We start from the raw sequence: 19,734 nt of genomic DNA on the forward strand, positions 1-19,734 counted from the left end.
TCTTAATATTTGGATTGTACCGGAGGGACCCTTTGTGCTCAAAACTAATTCCTCTCAAAGCTTATACATTTTTGGACTTTTTTGTTTCTTTTTTTTTTCCCACCTCCTGACAGGTATTCTCCAGACGACAGTGCTCGGACAAGTTCAATCCCCCGACCTTGATGACTGGAGTGAGAAAGTGTACCGTTTTGAAGGCAAACCAACCAGGTACTTTGATCTCATCAGCTGAAAACTCTGAGATGCCTGAAAGGTGACTTGCAGAAAGAGAGTGATGGAGGTGAAAGCACAGATGGATAAATTAAGTAATGCAAAAAGAAAAAGAAGGAGATATAGATAAAGTCAGAAGTATGGCAATAATATTGAAAATATAGAGAAAGATTCTTTTAATTAAATCACAATTAAAGACAAAACAAAGAAAAGACAGGAAGGAAAAGAAGTAGAAGAAAAATTTGAATAAGGCCATTTTCCCACATGCACTGCAGCCCTGAACTTTTCTAGTCCTTCCCCAGCTGAGGCATATGTGAGAACACAAACGTTCATGGCAGTTAGATCAAGCATTAAATAGTTTTTGACCCTTCACCCCTTTAAAGTAAATCTTCATGTAATCGTCCTCAAGATGAGAATTTCCAGCAGTGCAAACACATCTGATATGATCTGCTTTAGTGCTCTAAATGTGAGGAAGTGCAACTTCAGATAATGTCCTTACCTGATCGTCTGGACCTTGTCTGGAGTTCAGCTTAAGTCACAGAGAATCATGCGTGTAAACACTTTGAGGACAGGAAAGAGATTCATGATGAAGAGAAGAGATGGAAACAGATACAGGCTGGTTCTTTTAAACATTTTGAATGTTCTCAAATGGAAATGCTGCTTTGTTTTAGGCAGGCAAATGCATTTTTTATGACTCCAGACAGGCTGCAGTTTCAATGTATTCCTTTGTAGCTTAGGATTGTGGTTGTGCGATATCGTAAGTAAGCAGTGACATTTCAAATCTGTTTGTTTATTCATCTAGTTAACGTACTACTCATAATTAAATAATAATGCAAACCTGATGTTCCTTTTGATTTTAATTTGCACAATAAGACTATAAAATATATCCAAAATGTAAAATTGTACCGTTTGCACCTTCCACTGGAAAACCAACGTAAATGTAGAATACAGCTCACGAAACTCTGAACAAGGAATGAAACAATTAAAACATGAATGACAAGACGATGTTTTTTGTTGGGATTAAAGATGTATGCACAATATCACAATATACAGTGTGATTTGGACCAATCTACACACTCCTGTTGAGCATATTATGACCAGTTTTGGATGAAAGAATCCAGAGAACGACAGATGTAAAGTAGTTTTACGATGTGTTGGGACTAATACAGAAAAGATTCCCTGCTAAAGTGTCCCTTCTCATGTGACACGCAGCAGCAAGAAATGCACAAGAGAAAAAGAGAGAAAATAAAAGAGCTGCACAGGAGCTGACAGATTTAAAATAAAGAGGGAGAGACAGTACAAAGGTGCCGCGCGACAAAGGGGAGAAAGGAAAATTGGGACAGAGAAACAGGCAGTTTGAAGGGGGAAACAAAGAAAGAGTGAAAGAGAATGAAGGGGAAGAGGACAGGAAGGCGAGAGATAGAAAAGGGGATCTGACTTGTCAGGAACAGTGCTATTAATACTTCATAACCAGCGGTATTGAAAATTCCCAGTGAAGCACGGCGAGGGCACACTCATTTTGTTTGATGGGGCAAGGTTTCACGCGGACCCATTGAAAGGAGAGCCTGATTGCGCTCCCTGACACCTTTTCTTCTAATGAGATACCTGTAAAGAGGGACGACAAGAGACGACAAGAAATGGCCGAGAACAAAGGAACCACGAGAGAGAGAATTACCATAGATGCTCCTGAACTGCCGCCCCTCATCAGAGCATACAGCAGATAGCAGTTTGTTCACAGTATAGATCAGCTTTAGGTTGAATGTTATTTACATATAAAAAGATACAATCTAGGGGAAAATATGAAAAAGCGTTCTGGTAAGGTGAAGGAGCCCGAGGGGCTAAAAACATCCATCCATTTGGACAGTGGGAGGAAGCCGGAGTACTCGGAGAGAACCCACGCAAACACGGGGAGAACATGCAAACTCCACACAGAAAGGCCCCGGCCTGATGGTGGAATTGAACTCAGGACCTTCTTGCTGTGCGGCAACAGTGCTAACCACCGTGCCACCGTGCTGGGCTAAAAACATGTCAAAGCTAAAAAAAAAAAAAGTGCTATTTGGGGACATTCAGTAAATCACAAAACGCACAAAATAACCAGAAAAGCTCAGCATTCTGCCTCAGCAGACAGCGATTTGTTTGGAATTGATCGGTATGCTATGTTTTCATTTGTTTCCTGTCTGTGAAGTGCTTTGACATGTTTGGAAATCTCTCAAGCGTGACGGTATTCCAGGAGACGGTACATGAGAGCTTGTTTTGTAGCGGCAGCACAAGCACCGTCCGCAGACTCATTTTGGCCTCAGTTCAGTAACGCTTAATTAATTGGTCTAGTCTGAGCTCTGAAGGTCACTTCAGTGTGAAGAGGTTAAATATGAGCCAGCGGCACATGTTCTCCACAAGGTTTGGGATCCACTCTGTAGTGCAGCAGAGCAGAGATTGCCAGAGTTTTCCAGATCAAGAGTCCCCCCCACCGGCCTGGATCCATGTTCAACAGCTGACCTCCATCTGGTCAGAGTTTGATCTGACAAATCCCATCTGAGAAAGATTTTATCCGGATTGAAGATTTCACTGGGAACTTTATGAATGTGTTTGGTTTTCCAAGCACGAGGAACAGCTGAAATGTCTGAATTTGTATTTGCCTTATAACAATAAGTCCTTGAACTAATGCATTTTCTGCAGCAGGAATTCTGCTCAACAATTATAATATCCAACCTATCCATCATACCCTTAATAGACAGATAATAAATGGTTCCTTGCAAACAGACCTCCAGAGTGGAAGAGGTTAATAAAGTGTATTTCTGCACTGCTTTTTTTTGGAAATCCAGACATAAGTATTTATGTAACATACATAAATCAAAAATCCGAAACGGTACACACACTTTTTTTGCTGGGACTGAAAATAGCACCCGCTTCTTATGCAAGAAAGAAGCAGATATGATGTATTTTAACAAATATAATTCTAAGCAGCAACAGAAAATAAGTCAAACTAATCTTTCTTTCGCTCTCTCAGGTTGTTCAGTCTGAACCAGAGCTCAGGTCAGCTCAGTATTAGGGAGGGAACTCCTCCCGGCTCATACCACCTGCAGGTTCGTGTATCCGACAACACCTGGCCAGACGTCACCTCCACCGCCCAAGTAGACGTCACAGAGCTGCACCACGTTGCCTTGCAGCGTGCTGCCTCCATCCGCCTGAGCAGTGAGTCCCAAAGTGAAGATGTCAGATTGTTAAAATATGAAAATACACTTGTTAACCTCAAACAAAACAGTTGTTAGTCATGGAAATGACTTAACAACATCTCAGCGCACTGACACAAGACGCACATTTACACCCTCCTGTGACTGTCGATGTGGCACAGTGCTTCAGGGTCTCAGTTTCAGGGCTATCAGCTCGATCAGGCTCCATCAGCATTGGCACACAGACGCAATATTGGAAATAACTCCCTGCTCCTCTTCTTCTATCATCTCTTGTGTTCCCTGCTGTTTATTTTCAGCTCCATCTCTTCAGACTTTCTTGTCTCTTCCCTTTTTTCCTTCTGTTTTATTCACCTTTTCATTCAACTTGTAGTATCAGGATATTTCTGTCTGTCCGCTGCTTTTTATGCTGCCTCTAATTTCCCATGGTGATTTTTGAAGCTAGTAAACAAATCTGTTCTCCTCCCCTCCTTCTTCTTCTTCCAGACCTGACAGTGGAGGAGTTTTTCAGTAGTAGTGGTGGAGGTGAGAAGAGTCGCTTTTCCCGTCTGGGTCTGACGTTGGCTGAACTCCTGCAGACTTTGCCGGAAAACGTCCAGATCTTCTCTGTGGGTGATGCCAGCAAACATGGTGGGAGGGCGCTTAATGTTTGGTTTGCTGCCCACGGCTCTCCCTACTACAAGGCTGAGAAACTGCACGGCTACGTGGCAGCAAACAAGGCCAAGGTGAGGAAAGACTTAGAGTCTGGAAAATACACTTTAAACTATTTAAATGTAGGAATATAAATTATGTTAAATTATTATACTTTTTGGCATTTTTTCCACTCTCTCTAGTGTTTCAGTTGAAAGGTGGCATTTCTTGAGCACATTTTTGATGTTTAATAAAAATCCATTATTTACATTTTTCTTTGTAAGTTAAAAACCAGTTATTTAATCCAAAACCTTCAAAGGCTAATTTGTGATTTTTGTTACTGGAAATCTCAGGAACTTACTTTCTCTTCGGTCGGGAAAATCAAAGAGGAAGTGCCCCAATCCAACAAGCAAACAGATAATTGTGCAAAAGCTAAATAAAGTGAAGCAAGGTGAAGTGTGAAAACGTAAACGTGGTGAACTGACGGGAAAAATGAGCCATCCAGTTTACATCTTCAGCCATAGGATTAATGATGCATTAATTACACTCAATTACATGTTACATTCACATATTCATATGTGCAGTTCAACAGGCAGAGACATTTAACACAAAGTGTAAACTATTTCACACTCATGCACACCCACATGCCAGGAAAAGTGAAAAATTGATCATACATTAATATGTGGACATGTTGCTTCAGCATGTCTCTCTTCAGTGATACACCCACATATGCACGCACATACTTGCGTGCATATGTACACACTTGTATACTTTTATATGAAAATATACCATTAAAGCATTGGGAGCTGCTTCTGATCTCATTTCTGTGACAGGCAGGCAGATGATGGCAGTTGGTGAATCATATAAATATGCATATTAAATAAACACACTTGCGCAAACATAGACAGCCGAGCTAGATCAAATATCTAACTGTCAGCTGTCGCTCAGCTGACGTCTTGTTTAAAAGACTGCATAAAAGTTATGACACTGGCAAAGCAATAATGTGAATAAATCTATTGGGAGAAAGAGAGATTTGTAGCATACTGTAATATAACTGCAGTTCACATTAACATCTTCAGTTACTATATGCACTATGGGGTTCATAATTTGTATTTAGTTTTACTTCTGCTTCCAAGTGGCCAATAAAACCAAAATATGAGCAAAAACTGAAAAGTATATTACTAAAACAAAACCATCTAATATTACTGACAATGGAGCAAAAGATAGCTACAGAAATGTGTAATGTATTGTCGTAATACATGTCTGTACAGATATCAGTTTATACACACAGCTCGATTCAGTTCAGTTAATTCTGGTTCTGTTTAATTCGATTCACTTTTATTTATACATCGCCAAATCACAACCACAGTCGCCTCAAGGCACTTTATATTGTAAAGACCCAAAAATAATATAGATAAACCCCAACACTCAGACGAACCTGTATAAAGAAGCATTTGGTAACAGTGGGGAGGGGAAAAAAAAACTTTTAGCAGGAAGAAACATCTGGTTCAGCCTCAAGAAGGGGTAGCTATATGCTGGGGGATAAAGTGAATCAATATTACTGTACATGTGCTCACATGAAGGAAACAGTGCAGGAAATTACACCAGAAAGCTATTTCACTCAATGATTAAATAATAGTGTTTAATAATACTGATAATATACACAGAAACACTACAGCACTGGGAATAAATACATAACACCAGAGACAGTATAAGAGAAAAACAAAACAGTCAAAGGAAGCTGAAAGGAAGATGAGAAAAACAACCTTTAACACCTTATTGCATGTGTTTTATTATCATATTGTGACTGTTTATGCAATAAATACACTTTTTTTTTAATATCCTGAAAGTAAAGTTCATTTCAATCAAGGTTTAAATAATTGCCTGGTGGCATTACTGCTGATTAACTAGGCTTAGTTGTAGAAGTATAACACATAAGTACATAATTCCTTCCCACTTTGGTTACATAGCTGTCGGGGTGTCTTGATGATTTTCTTGAAGTATACAAATTTTCTACACTGTTGCCTTCTACAGCAGGGTATTAGCAGTGTTTTAGTTTTACTTTGTGCATAATGCTCATGTTAAGGCATAACTGCAAAACAAACTACACATTGTGTGTTTAGAAAAGCCTTCATATTACCAGAGATGCAAATATTGTTCAAATATTGAAGCTAACATAAATCCTGTCAAAGTGTCAAGACACAGATAGTTAGCACATCTCCAGCTTTAATGCAGCTTGGCTCAAAAGCCTAATCAGCACCTACAACAATAAAAATTTGTTAAAATATAAATAACACAGCATGATTTAAAATAACTTCCATCAAATGCTGAAGATGAAAGGTACGTCTTTAATTATCTCAGGGTTAAGAGGAAAAGTGTCTTGGCTGATTTAGAACAAAAATGTCAGAGAGATACAAAGTCATCACGAAAAAAGACGATGTTGAAACTGGCTCTGGAGCCAAAATCTAAAGCTGTGCCTGGGGAGTGTAAGTCACAGTGGATGAGAGTGTCAGCTGAATAGCTAAACTCCAAAAAAAGAAATACACACAGTTGGAGAGAGACAGGAAACCCTGAGGGACTCTGATGAAAACCTCTCACCCCCTACCCCCCCTCCAAAAAAGTAACAAAACGAGAGAAAAGAATCAGGATGACAAGCAGGGAAGCGAGTGAATTTGGCAACGGAAAGCAAATGACAGCAAAACTTTAAGAGGAAGGGAAAATGACAGAGAAACACCAAAGTGCATAAATAACAGTAAGGGAAATAGAGTAAATTCAGATTTCACTGATGCAGGTAGACATCAGATCAAAGACGTTTCCTGTCATTCTCTGAAATTCTCTAATATGTTCAAACAGAGCTCATGACTTCAATGCTGTTAGTTTGAGTTTGCTTTCCCCCCATGCTAGTTTTAGTTTCACTCATTTCACACACAGTACTTAGTCTTATTTGAAGTTTAACGACACAGCACTTAATCTGTCTTGATGGGCTTATATTTGATTTTTAATTAGTTGTGTGCCATTTTTTATCTTCATTTCAGCTTTAGTTTTGTTTCCTCTGCTTAATCATAGGTCAGCTTTATACCTAACTGAATTGGACTCATCAGTTTAATCAAAGACAAAAAATGCCAAGGTATGAAACCTTGGTCCATGGGTTTGGACCAAACGCCAGCTTAAATTTTAGCTTCATGGTTGTTTTAGTTTTGGTTAGCCAAGCTTATCCTAGTTTCGAGGATACCTACAATCCTACAATGTGGAAAATAAAGTTTTCACCTGAGCAGTCCTATAAAAAACTAAGTACACATTTATTGTTTCTTTTAGAAATCGCTACACTTGCAGAAGCAAATGAAACTACAGAAGGTGTGTTATAGGTGTGTATTAAGACAGTGCCACAATCTTCCTAGCAGCAGGAATCCCAAAAAATCTTCCCTAGGGTCAGGCTCTGAAATGTTCAGAGAAACTACAAGAACTACATCTGAGACTTCACAGCCTTGGGTAGAATGTTAAATGTTCAAGTTCATGACAGTAACGTTATAAAAAGATTGAACAAATATGGCTTGTTTGTCAGGCTTTCCAAGTGAAAACCTCTTTCTGAAAAGAACATGGTAGCGCAGTTTAGTTTTGAAAAGTTGCATCTACACAAAAGACAAGCCTCTTGGACAGATGACCAAAGGCAGGGTTTGGCAATAATGCACAGTACCGCATTTGACAAAAAACAAACACAGGATATCAACACAAACACCTCATATCAATTGTGGAGCACACTGATGGAGACTTGTTGATTTGGGTTTGGTTTAAGGGCCACAGAACCTGGTCAGTACACTCTTTGAGCTGATCGTGAACTCCTGTCTATATCAAAATATTCTACAGTCAATTGTTTTCACAGGTTTTTGTTCCATGAAAAACTAAGTACACTTCATGTTTCAGTGATTTATAGAACCAAATTTACCAGTGATTGTTTTCAGTCCTTCAGATCATTGCAGAGAAGTTTTGTCCCATTTTTGCAGTGTTTCTTCAGTTTATTCAGCAAAATCTCGAGTTATCTATCTTTGATTGAGCTGAGGTTCCGTTTTGCTCTATGCTATTTTTACTTTGTTTCAACATTGTCATTAGTCTTTTGTTTCATTATATAGTTTGTTATTAGGATAACACCGTACCGTCTTAGCAGGGGCGACCGTGTCCACACAAAAGTTGAGGTAGTCTGTAAGACAGTGTGTCGCCCCCTCTATGTCCTCACCATGTGGGCTCAGGAGCACATCCCAGTCTGTGGTGTCATAACAGTCCCTCAGAGCATCCTCCTTTTCTGGGGTCCATCTCCGGACATCTGATGGACATTTTGGACAATGCCAGACATCCTCTGCACACGGCCATTAACAACCAGAAGAGTCTGTTCAGTGACAGGTTGCTTCTCCCCAAGACAAGAACTAACAGACTTAAAAACTCCTTTGTCCCACACGCCATCAGACTGTTTAACTCCTCCCTGGAGGGGAGAGGGAGGGGAAACAGGAGGACAAAGGAGGGGGGAACAACTAAGCTGTAGTGCCTCTTCACCTCACTGTGCAATACCTTTTGTGCAATACTTTTGTAAATAGTCAACGGTGCAATAGACTCAATACTTGAAATGTGCAATTCACTTGTATTTTTATTTTTATTCCTTTTTATTTCTATTCCTATTTATTCTATTTATCCCCTTCGTATATTTTATTTATATTGTCTCTGTATTTATATATATGTGTGTGTGTGTGTGTGTGTGTATATATATATATATATATATATATATATATATATATATATATATATATATATATATATACATAATATTCTGTAACTCTGTAACTTCTGTCGGTGCTGTGCTTTTTTGGAAATCGAATTTCCCAGAGGAACCCACCCGAGGGATTAATAAAGTTCTATCTAATCTAATCTAATCTAATAGTTTGTCTCTATTTTTAGCTTATCATATTTTGAAAGTTCCTCTGTTTGTGTCTTAACTCCTTTTTTTATCACCTTTAGCTGGAGGCCATTCTGGGCGTGTCCATCTCTCAGGTGGGTGTGGATGACTGCCCATACACAGACTGCAGCCAGTCTGGAGGTTGCAGCAATGAGGTTTCATTCAGCCAGGCACCGGTGGCTCTCAGCTCTGGTAACATCTCTCTGGTGTCACTGGCGGCCTCTTTGACTGCGCAATGTGGCTGTCGGGGCCGTGAGGCAGTCCACCTGTCCTGTTCTGCTTACCCCGTCAACCCATGCCTCAATGGGGGCACCTGCCAGGACGGACCATTGGGATACCGGTAGGTGTAAGCCAAGGAGGGGTCTTTGCATGTTCCATATAATTCTTCATATGATAATGCATCCAGGATCCAGTTCAACCTTCAGTTACCTGGAGGTTGAACTGTTGCACTTATCTGATTGCAGCAAGTAGAGTCTCTAAAGTGCTGTGTCTTTGAAACTTGTTATCGAAGGAAAAGTTTTCTTTATAATGAGATACTGTGAATCACCTTTTTCTTACTTTTCTCTCAGTGGCTGCTCTGTGTTTACATAGTTTTCACCTGACGGTACTGATTAGAAGTTTGCCGGTCGTATGCGGCAGATTCAAGCCCTGAACAGTTAAAGTCACCTTGTGAAGCTCGCAGAAATTTTGTATTTGTTCAGTGGTTAACTCTAGGTATATCTGTCAAACATTTGAAAGAGAGGCAGAAGATTTCTCTTAAAGTAATAACACTCTAAAGCCTCATTTTCAGCTAAAAGTAAGCTGGCTGACTTTGAATTGTCACATGATTTTAATGGTTGAGATACTGGATGAAACATTTCAGCTGCTAAATCTGACAGATGACTCACTCTCCATTGCTCTCTTTCTTTTTCTTGCACTTGAACAACTTATCAACACTGGCAAATATATATTTATATTATTTTTTTAAGCATTTCTATTAAGGTTTCTTGAATGTGGATTATGTCTCTGTTTATCTTTCTGTCTATCGATCTCTCTCAGTTCATTTGAACCTGTCAGAAAAGAAATTTGCTTTGCAGCAGTACTAATGGACAGTAAAAAGTCTTTAATAAGAAATATAATAAAATAAATAATATAATTAGAAAATAAAGTAGATTAACTCTCTGTCTCAGATGCAAGTGTCCTCCCATGTACGACGGCCCCGAGTGTCAGCAGACCAAACACAGCTTTGGCGGCCAGGGTTACGCCTGGTTCCCTCCCATCAAACCTTGCTATCAGAGCCACATCTCCCTGGAGTTCCTGGCTGAGTCAGCCAATGGGCTGCTCCTCTACAACGGGCCGCTTGGTAATGTTCACTCTGGGGAGCAGGAGGACTTCATTGCCATTGGTGAGTTTCACGCTGAGGCTCTCGTGTGTAAAGCTTCTACTTTTGTAGATTAAGAGTTAACATCTTAACTTTCTTTGCTCTGGAGTCAAACTCAATGAAAACACAAATCCAAAGAGTTCTACTCGGAAGATCTATGAAGATCAAACAGTCAGTATTTTCAAATAAACTAATAAGGCTAGATCTAGTAATTTCAGTTCAAGTTAGCCACTTGGAAGGAAGTAGAAATTTTGGCCTGAATATGTCAGTATGACAGTATAGGTGCTCTTAAATAGCTGCAAAAACACACATGAAAGTGTGAGCCAGTGTTGAGTCTAATAAATAAATGATTTACAGTCACCCTTACTAACCTTCTGTTGGTGTTCTTTGCATCTTAAGACTTAGTGACAAAACCAACAAAGAATCAGAAAATGCACCACTGATTACATGCAGCTATACAACAGCTCCATTATGCACTAGGTGACATTAGAACACAGTTTATACAGTAAGGCCTTTGATCTAATGGGTTTTCTTCCATGTTTATAAAGCTTATAACTTCATGTTCTTGGTAAGTGGCACATTGTACTGTAGATGTTCTGAAGTCAGAACTGTTATATGACATATGTGGATTTGAGGTTAGATTCGATCGTTACTGTAAAGGCTTTTGAATTCCACTGTCTAAATATAATTCTTTATCTAATCGATTCTCTGGAAGGTGTTTGTGAGAACAAAGGCTGAAAATGATCAAATTAAATTGAAATTATTAGGTTTAGTGTGTGCTCTGGGATGATTGATGTGGCTAATGCATTTCATTTACTGGACCTGTGATGTCCTTTAACTTTTCAGTTTAACGCAAAATAAAAAATATAAACGTGCAACACTTTGGTACATAAGCTTTGGACCACACAACCACCATGTTGGTCCAGCAAAGAGATTGTCGTGATTCAAAGCTAACAGCACATTTCAGTGTACAGATGGCTCTGATTTTATTTATCAACTCTTAAACTATCAGCTAGTCATTGTAGTTTTCAGCTAGGTTTGGTATGATATAGATAAAAAGAATCATCTATTAACCAACAAAGCGTTAGAAAAATGAGGAGCAGAGGTGATTATTGCAATGCTTGCAGAAGTCTCTGAGAGTGGCTCATTTGCTGCAGCAAACACATTCTGCTTGAACTTCAGTACCCTTTTGCTGAAAGCTGACAAATTATTTTAACTTCCTAGCTCTATAACAATCATACTAATCTCACAGTGCTGATGGGAACGTGCTGCCGGTCCTGCTTTTCAGCAAACACAAAGCGTTCATCAATCCGCTGCTGTATAGACAGTTTCTCAGTGGATGAGGAGCTTCATAAACTCTAATGTCAGCTCCCAGTGGCCCTAATGTGGTGCTGATGGATTAGCCTGCAGATGGCCTTTCGAACACTTCTTGCATAATCTTGTGGCATTAAAGTTATGTAATTATTGAACCCAGGCTGTTGCTGCAGTGGTCCGGGGAGGGGAAAATCAAAGATAGTTGCAGGATTGATCTCTCTGAAGCGTTTTTGCACTTACATGTCCAATATTGTGACTATGAGGTTGATCAGGTCATACACACATAGACACAAACCCACACATTTTACAGCAGCAGATGAAAGGATATTGGGAGATTCACACAGAGAAAATTGATAAAGTGGCTTACTGCAGTTGTTGATGGGATCCAGAAGCTTACGTAGCAATAAGGAGAAGTGATGTCAGGGCATGCGTCAACTTTTAAGACACAAGAAACGAATATTTTTTTTGTCATAGTGGGTATTAAATGACCCAAAGCTGTGTTCAATTTTACTGCACACATCAACTTAAGTAAGGCAGCCCTCAAAATTCACTTTATGAGCTCTAAACATATTTTCCAGCCTGTTTTACACATTTGTTATGTTGATGTTTACAGACTTGACTTTATTATTTATTTAGGCCTGTTGGGATTTTGTATTCGGGTCACTGTAGTGTGTGTGTGTGTGTGTGTGTGTGTGTATGCGTATGTGTGTTTACCGTGAGATGGAAAAGAGAAAACAAAGATAATATTCTCAACTCCCCATTCAGAGTTGAGAAACGGCGTTCCAGCTCTGAGCATAAACCACGGATCAGGAACACTCACTTTGCAGTTTCCACCCAAATCCACTGTCACCGACCGACGCTGGCATCGCCTCGACATCATCAGTGACGGAAAGGTGAGACTTATCTGCAGTATAGCAGATGCATGGAAGGATGACTGGATAGGTGGAAATAATGAAAAAGAAACAAAGGAACAGGAAATCAAAAAACTTGTAAAATAGGAGGAAAAGGTGAGTTACATGAGGTAACGGTGTGCATTCTGTTTGTCCTCAGGCTGTCCAGCTGATCCTGGACCAGTGTGGAGGGGTGGCTGTGAATGAGTTGGAGACAGATGAGTCCAGCTGTAGAGCTGCAGGAGAGACACCTGGAAATCAGAAGTAAGAACAACCCCAGATTTCACTGCTTACTTACAAATTTAACACAGAGAATCTAAAACTTTGCTGTGAAAAACCCAATTTACCTTTCTCTTGCTTTCTTTTTTCCTTTATTTTTGTTTTCATTCAATTCATCCTTATTTTTTTTTCCTTTTCCGAATCTTCTTCTTTCACATCATCCTCCCAACTCTGCTTTTCATCCTCTGACTACTTCTGTTTTTCTTCCCTTCTTCTGTCATCCTCCACTTCTTTTCCTCCCTTCCTTATTTCTTCTCCTCTTCAGATATCTGAATGTTTTCCAGCCTCTGCAGTTGGGAGGGGTGAAGGAAATGTCCCCTCACAGACATTACCGCAGTTTCACTGGCTGCATCCGCAACCTGGTGGTCGACAGTCAGGTAATATTACAATATGAGCATGCTGGTTTGTAGAGTTCCTATTGTGGGGACATGAATGTGTGTGTGAAATTTTGGGGGCAAAAAGCCTTAATGTAAATGATTAGATTTTAATAGCCATACTCTGTTTAAAGCCTCTTTAAATGATTGTTTTTAATCCCAGAGATCATTAGGCTTTTTGTGTGTGTGTGTGTTTTTCTTGGCTCTTAAATGCAGTTTTAATGTCTGCAGGTCTGCACCTGTTTGTGTTTGTTCATGCATGTATTCACTTGCAGTCCTTGGTGGATGGTGATGGTGTTTATCTGTGCGCCTGTGAGTACCACAGGGATGGTGGTTGGACAGATGGTGATCTAGGCTCGGCTCCTCAGCCAAGGCCAGCATAACAACATCACAGTCCAAAATGTAACATAAATGAAAAGAATCTCCCTCGTCCTCATGAAGCTCAGCGTGTTGCTGTGGTTCCTTTACTGCTGCAAACCTCAGTCACTTCTCAAATATCCCAAAATAGTCCCCTGGAAAGATTTCAACCAGCTTTCAGACAAGAAGATATGGAAGTATGTTACCATCAGCCTGTCACTGTGGCACCTCATTCAAACCGCAATCCCCTGTGTTTTGGGGATGCCTCCTTCAGTCTAATGCTCTGATTTTACAGGAGTAAGATTAACTCTGCCTTCAAATGGTGGATGAGTTACAGTTTTTGTATTAAATTTTTTTTTTTTTTAAATTAGCAAAACACTGCCACATAAAATGATTTATAGTGATAATAATGAGGTATTAAAGGTAATTAAAGGTTAACCTTCCAGTGGTCGTGTTTGCACTCTAATAAAGTATCAAATTCTAATTGAAGACTGAAGATTTTGTTTCTACATGCACCAAACAGGGAAGGTAGATATGGCAAATATGGCAAAGTGGTTCCTTTTCTAACCTCATGTATGCAATTTATTGTGAATCTGAAGAGTGTGAGAGGGGTGCTGGACTTCTTTCAGTGGGCAATATCAGTGCTCTTGCACTAAAGGTCAAGCAGGACTCCACACAGTGCAGTGACTGATAATGGGGAGTCTCACAAACTCAGCAAGTGATTCAAAGCAGTCATTTTGTTTGATTACAACCTCACTGGAGGTGTCAGTTAACCAGGATCTGTTTGTAGTTTACCGTGCGTTTGTAAGCGATGACTGCTTGATGGAGCTGTGCCCTGTGAGCATAGAGGTCATATGTTCTAACCGTGCTATGGGGTTTATTTAATGTTTTCATACATTCAAGATCAATAAATATACATGTACAAGATCCCCAGTTTGTGAGCTCATGCAGTAACCACAGAAGCAGAGATACTGATCTTGAGAGAAAACCTGCCTATTGTTGCCTTCAGCATGCATCAAAAGTCCTCTGTGAGTAATTAAAGGTTTGGCTACATTTATTCTTTCTAAATATGGTAAGTTGGCATAACCCAGCATGAAGGTATCAGCGTATTTTCCATCCTCTAGCTGTTATTTTGTACCAAGTTCAAATTAAATCAATTTAAACTTATAGACATAAATATTTTTTCTATGCTCATTTCGAGCTATATCTTTTTGTTATTTGGTGCTTGACGAGTTTTGCTCAAATCAGCTCAAATGAATCCTTATTTATCTAATGCTGGGAACTGGTACAGCCCCTCGGTTCATCATTTGTCTGAAAGAAGCCCTTTTGGCTCCTCACGCTTCCTTTAAGCCAGCTTTCTTCTCATTGGTTTACTTCTATAAACAGAAGGTTTGAACATCAGGTGGGTGGAGATTCTGTGCTCATAGCCAGAGCTGTGGGCCTGAGATGACAATATTAATCATCATCAAGAGCCGAGAGCTGGCCTTATCAGACTGCTTGTCAACTATCTGATTATTTTTAGCCTCTGAAATTGGTATGACTTTGTATATGTAAAAAAAAAAAAGTCTGTAATTCCTACACAGTTAAAGATATACTTTTTCTTACTCCCCTTGAAATAAAGCTGAAAGCCTGAGTGTTTGGTTTAAAATCCAGTGGGGTTATATACAGATGCAAAATTACAATAGATTGCATCATTGTCCAAAAAATTATGGATCCAACTGTATATGACAGAAGATAAGAAACCCATAATAGCTCCACTTTAAACTAGATTAGCACACTTGAAGCCTCACAGCTTCACAAAGCTCAAAGCTCTGCATCAACAACATACAGCCCAACATTTTTAAATCACGTTTCAAAAATGATCAATTACAGTGTTGATACAATGACTCAACTGGCGCCACCATTAGGAAGCAATTGGGGTCTTTTTGTTTTTGTTTTTTATGTAGAAGAAATATTGTGTGAGGAACTGTGGGAGGTTTGCTGAGCACATTCATGCTCCATTGAGGAGGAACCCCTTTAGTTTCACTTTTCAAAGCCAAATTTTTATGACAGTAGAAAGAGGCTTTTAAAACCTTAAAAGAGACAGAAACAGAACCCCCCGCCTTACATGCTTTTCTTTGTTCTGTAATCAAAGCTGGTTTCTTGATTCCCTCAGAAAAATTCAAAACACATTTTTGTAGCTCATGCATTAAGGTAGATTGACACAGCACGAAAATGGCTGCCAACCAGAAAGAATGGGCACATTTAGAAATTCAGTGCATGTCAAATTTGGTCTTTGTTCTATTTCAGATATAAATAAGGAAAACGGTAGAATTTTTTAAAAAAACAAACAAAAAAAAACTTCTCTGATCTATACTTGGCTGTGTGCGCAGCCTGGATCACATGACCAGAGGCAGCACTGGGTTCCTTTGTAAAGCATGTGACGAAAGTTTGCTGGATATAAAAGAAAATTTGTGTAAATATTTTTTTTCAACAAATAATCATCTCCCTCCTTTCTTTTGTTGTCCCTTAGGTGTATGATTTGGCATCTCCCGGTGAGAGTGTGGACAGCACCCCAGGTTGTAAGCTCACAGACGGCGTGTGCGTAACGGCGGCGGGACCCTCATGTGGGATTCACGCAACCTGCCTCGCAGACTGGGGCTCGTTCAGCTGCGAGTGCCACGCTGGATACACGGGGCACAAGTGTGACAGGGGTGAGGGTCAGAGCGTTTCAGTCCATATCAGTGCAGTTTCCTCTTTTAAATCTTTAGTTTTGGGAATACAGAATTAGATCTATGGACCTTGGAAATTTTAGAAACCTTCATAAAAGCTGTGAAACTTCGGAGCAAAGAAAGCCCGTCAGCCTAAAATAGCACACACAGAGAGTCTGACTCCTTTTCCAGGGCTCTGTGGTCAGCTTAATAATTGTGACATCCACAGCAGGATGTCACAATTATTAAGCTGCTGAAGCAGTCAGTGTTGTACCTGTTAGATCTGACTGAGAGCAGTCAGGCCAAACAGTCTGTGAAAAACAATTACCTCCTTATGTGTACATGTTTTGTTTTCAGTCTGCAAAGAAGATTAATAGTTCAAGTTCGTCCTTTTGTGTGAAACAATTTAAACATTTATATGTTCCTCCCCCCTCAGCCATGCCAGAGTTCTCCTTCGATTCGGGCAGTGTGGTGCGCTTTCAGCTCAGAGGAGGCGGCATCTCCCGACGCACAAACATTCAGCTGCTCGTCCGAACCAGAGCCACCTCAGGGACCCTGCTGTCTGTGACGTCCCGGGAGACCAATGAATACATCGTACTGGAGGTCAGTCCACCTGTAGAACAACAATGACTAACCTTTCACATGATAGCTATCCTCAAAAATAAGCCTGCTTATATCACAGTTTAAACAGCATCCACTTATCAAGATAATCTCACTTTTTCTTAAAGAACATTTAACCATTTTATCAAATACTGCACTTTTACTGCACCATTTTTAGATAATGAATGCATTTTCAATGGGTGGCAGTTTTTACTTCCCCACATGACAGATTTTGTTGCGAGAATTTAAATCCCTGAGCAGCAGCTTTTTTTCGAAGGTTTATGTTCTTCTCTGTCTCAGATCACAGAGGGTCACATCTCAGTACGTGCCAACCTTGGTGACGGCGCTCACGCTTTGCGGCTTCCCGGCCAGCGGGTGGATGTCGGGCAGTGGGTCCTGGTCAGCCTCAGTCGCTATGACAACATGTTTACCCTGCGGTTAGAGCACGGCGGGGGCTCAAGGGAAGTGCAGGCCCGCCTGGGGAGCCGCAGGGAGATCGTGGTTCATCCATCCAGCCTAATGGTTGGTAATGGACCAGACAAGGCTGACTTCCAGGGTGAGAGCTGAATCTAATTTCAGAAAAAAAGTCTTTGTTTATTCAAGTGAGTTCTGAATGGAGTAAAATGACTCTTAAGTGCCTGACAGCCATGGCAACAAGTATTTAAATTCTTGAAATACACTGTGTTTCTCTTCGGATTTATTCTTGCTTTCACAATGTTACCAGAAAACTTAGAATTCAGTTTTTAAATATTTTATAGCTGTGCAGATGCTTAATTCAGAGATAACGCAGAAATGAAGCAATGATTGTGTTTTCCTTAAGTTTTTGTGTTAATTGTTCTTTCAAGATAAAGCATTGCAATTAGTTAGTTTAGCTTTTGAGTTTCACTCATTACATCACAAGTGCATTATTTTTGAATAGTTTATCTTAAAAACCATATTGGACGCAATGCTAAACAGGAATTTTTGGCAAACAGGTTGTCTGCGGGATGTTCGATTTAATGGTCACGTCCTGCCTCTGGATGGCCAGAGCCGGGACCTGGTGACGGTGCTGGAGAGACGTGGTGTCACCTCAGGGTGCTCTAGCAATGCCTGCAGCAGCCAGCCCTGCCGCAGCCCGCTGCGGTGCGTCGACTTATGGAGGAAACACCAGTGCAAGTAAATGACACACAAACGCAAAGCAGCACACTTATATAGCTTCCACTGGTGGGAAGCTATTAATTCATTCTTTTAGCAGTTTTGTTTCTTAAAAGTTTTTTGTCTTTCCTATGAGGTCACGCATAAAGTTTTCCAAGAATTTATTTCCATTTTAGTGCCACATCTAACTAACGTTGTCATCTGTCCTGCTCTCCATCATGTCCCAGGTGTCCTGGTAGTCAGGTAACCGTGACTGACGACTCAGGTCAGCAGCGTTGCGCGCCGTCGCCCTGTGGACTTTCTTCCTGCCGTAACGGTGGTGTCTGCCAGCCGCTTTCACCCGATAGCTACCGGTGCCGATGTCAGGAGGGTTTCAGGGGTCAACGCTGCGAGCTGGGGCAGGTCAAAGGTCACCGGCTGCCCGCTCTGAGCCCCAGCTCCATCTTGGCCATCAGCATGTGTCTGCTCGTCTTCTTCGGTAAGAGCAAAGAGAGTCATTAACAGAATGAAATTAAGAGAGAGTACGATGAGGTAAACTTTGCTAAAGTTCTTTGGTTTATAGTCATCTGAATGACACATAATTTACTGAACTAAATCAAACCTCACACAATAAACTCTGATGTTGTCATGAATTACACAATATAACTAACAGTACGGGAAATATTTATGTTGTTGTTTTGTTTCCAGGAAAGTATGATGGCATATTAGTAGTTTATATTAAAACTGTGGTTATTTTGAAACTCTGCAAATTTATCTATAATTGTTTCGTTTCTGTTGTGATTAATGTTTCAGTAAATGAGATCAGCATGTGTACAAGTGTTCTTTGTAGACCGCTCTAAGATAGACTGGGGGTTTTTTCTACTTTTGACTCTTGATGATTTCAGGGAGGGTGGGTAACAATCTCTCAAGCCCCTCCCACCTACTTTTCAAACTTTCTATTTATAAGAGGAAGCCAGTCAGAAATAAGAGGCTGAAGTGAGCTGGACAAAGTCTTGTGTGAGGGAGAAAAAGGTTAATGTTCTCTGTCTCAGAAAACAGAGGGTCACATCTCAGCACGTGCCAACCTGGGTGACAGCACTCATGCTTTAAGAGGAGATAAAGATGAAACAATATTAGTTGTTGGAATCCTGGCAGCACAAGAAGATTAAAAGTGGGGAATAAAGAAAATCCAAATTTCCACAAACTGGTTAACTAAAATAAAGATTCAGCAGTAGAAGTTGATAGAACAATTATAAAGGAGAATATCAGCATAACTTAAATTAGAGGCACAGAAGAAGCATGCTCACAAAAAAAAGTGTCTTTAAAGAGAGAAGAATATTCAAAAGAGTGAGGGCCCTGACAGAAAAAGCCAGATCGCCTTGGTTATGAGCCGAGATTGTGGTATGACCATCAGAGTCTTGGCTGAGAGATTCAGGTTACGACCAGAGGCTTACGGTAGGAGGAGATGAAATTTGCCAAATGTATGACTCACATCTGACTTCAGTATGAGTCATGTGATGACTCATCTCTGAGTGACACTGGCAGCATAATCAACAGAAATTAAACTTATTTAGATAGATGGAAGCTGGCAAAAAAGTGTGTGCATACATCCAGCCCGGTCAGGTCGAATCTCCACTGCAGACCTTTACTGTTTGAAGATCAACAGTTTTTTCTGGGAGCACTAATCATTAAAAATACAAGCTGTGGTGACGCAAAGAGAATTCAGTTAAATAAATGTTACAAAATAACCATTCGCCCCTTAAGCTGTTCATAAGTCAACTTAATCTAAC

General features: G+C 40.2%; 1 protein-coding gene across 1 annotated transcript in view; it reads left to right on the top strand.

Moving 5' to 3' along the window:
- Positions 1–19,734, top strand: part of LOC309717583 (neural-cadherin) — a 145,537-nt gene that overhangs the window by 117,181 nt on the left and 8,622 nt on the right. Inside the window, exons 20-32 of the mRNA XM_082552258.1 lie at positions 114–207; positions 3,215–3,399; positions 3,882–4,120; positions 9,030–9,307; positions 10,137–10,351; positions 12,407–12,534; positions 12,692–12,795; positions 13,076–13,187; positions 16,054–16,234; positions 16,668–16,834; positions 17,132–17,387; positions 17,806–17,986; positions 18,193–18,443. Coding sequence (XP_082408384.1) covers positions 114–207; positions 3,215–3,399; positions 3,882–4,120; positions 9,030–9,307; positions 10,137–10,351; positions 12,407–12,534; positions 12,692–12,795; positions 13,076–13,187; positions 16,054–16,234; positions 16,668–16,834; positions 17,132–17,387; positions 17,806–17,986; positions 18,193–18,443 — 2,391 coding nt within the window. The remainder of the gene's footprint in view (positions 1–113; positions 208–3,214; positions 3,400–3,881; positions 4,121–9,029; positions 9,308–10,136; positions 10,352–12,406; positions 12,535–12,691; positions 12,796–13,075; positions 13,188–16,053; positions 16,235–16,667; positions 16,835–17,131; positions 17,388–17,805; positions 17,987–18,192; positions 18,444–19,734) is intronic.

The sequence above is a fragment of the Aulonocara stuartgranti genome (assembly GCF_965226115.1).
Source record: "Aulonocara stuartgranti genome assembly, chromosome: 11".
Lineage (NCBI taxonomy): Eukaryota > Metazoa > Chordata > Actinopteri > Cichliformes > Cichlidae > Aulonocara > Aulonocara stuartgranti.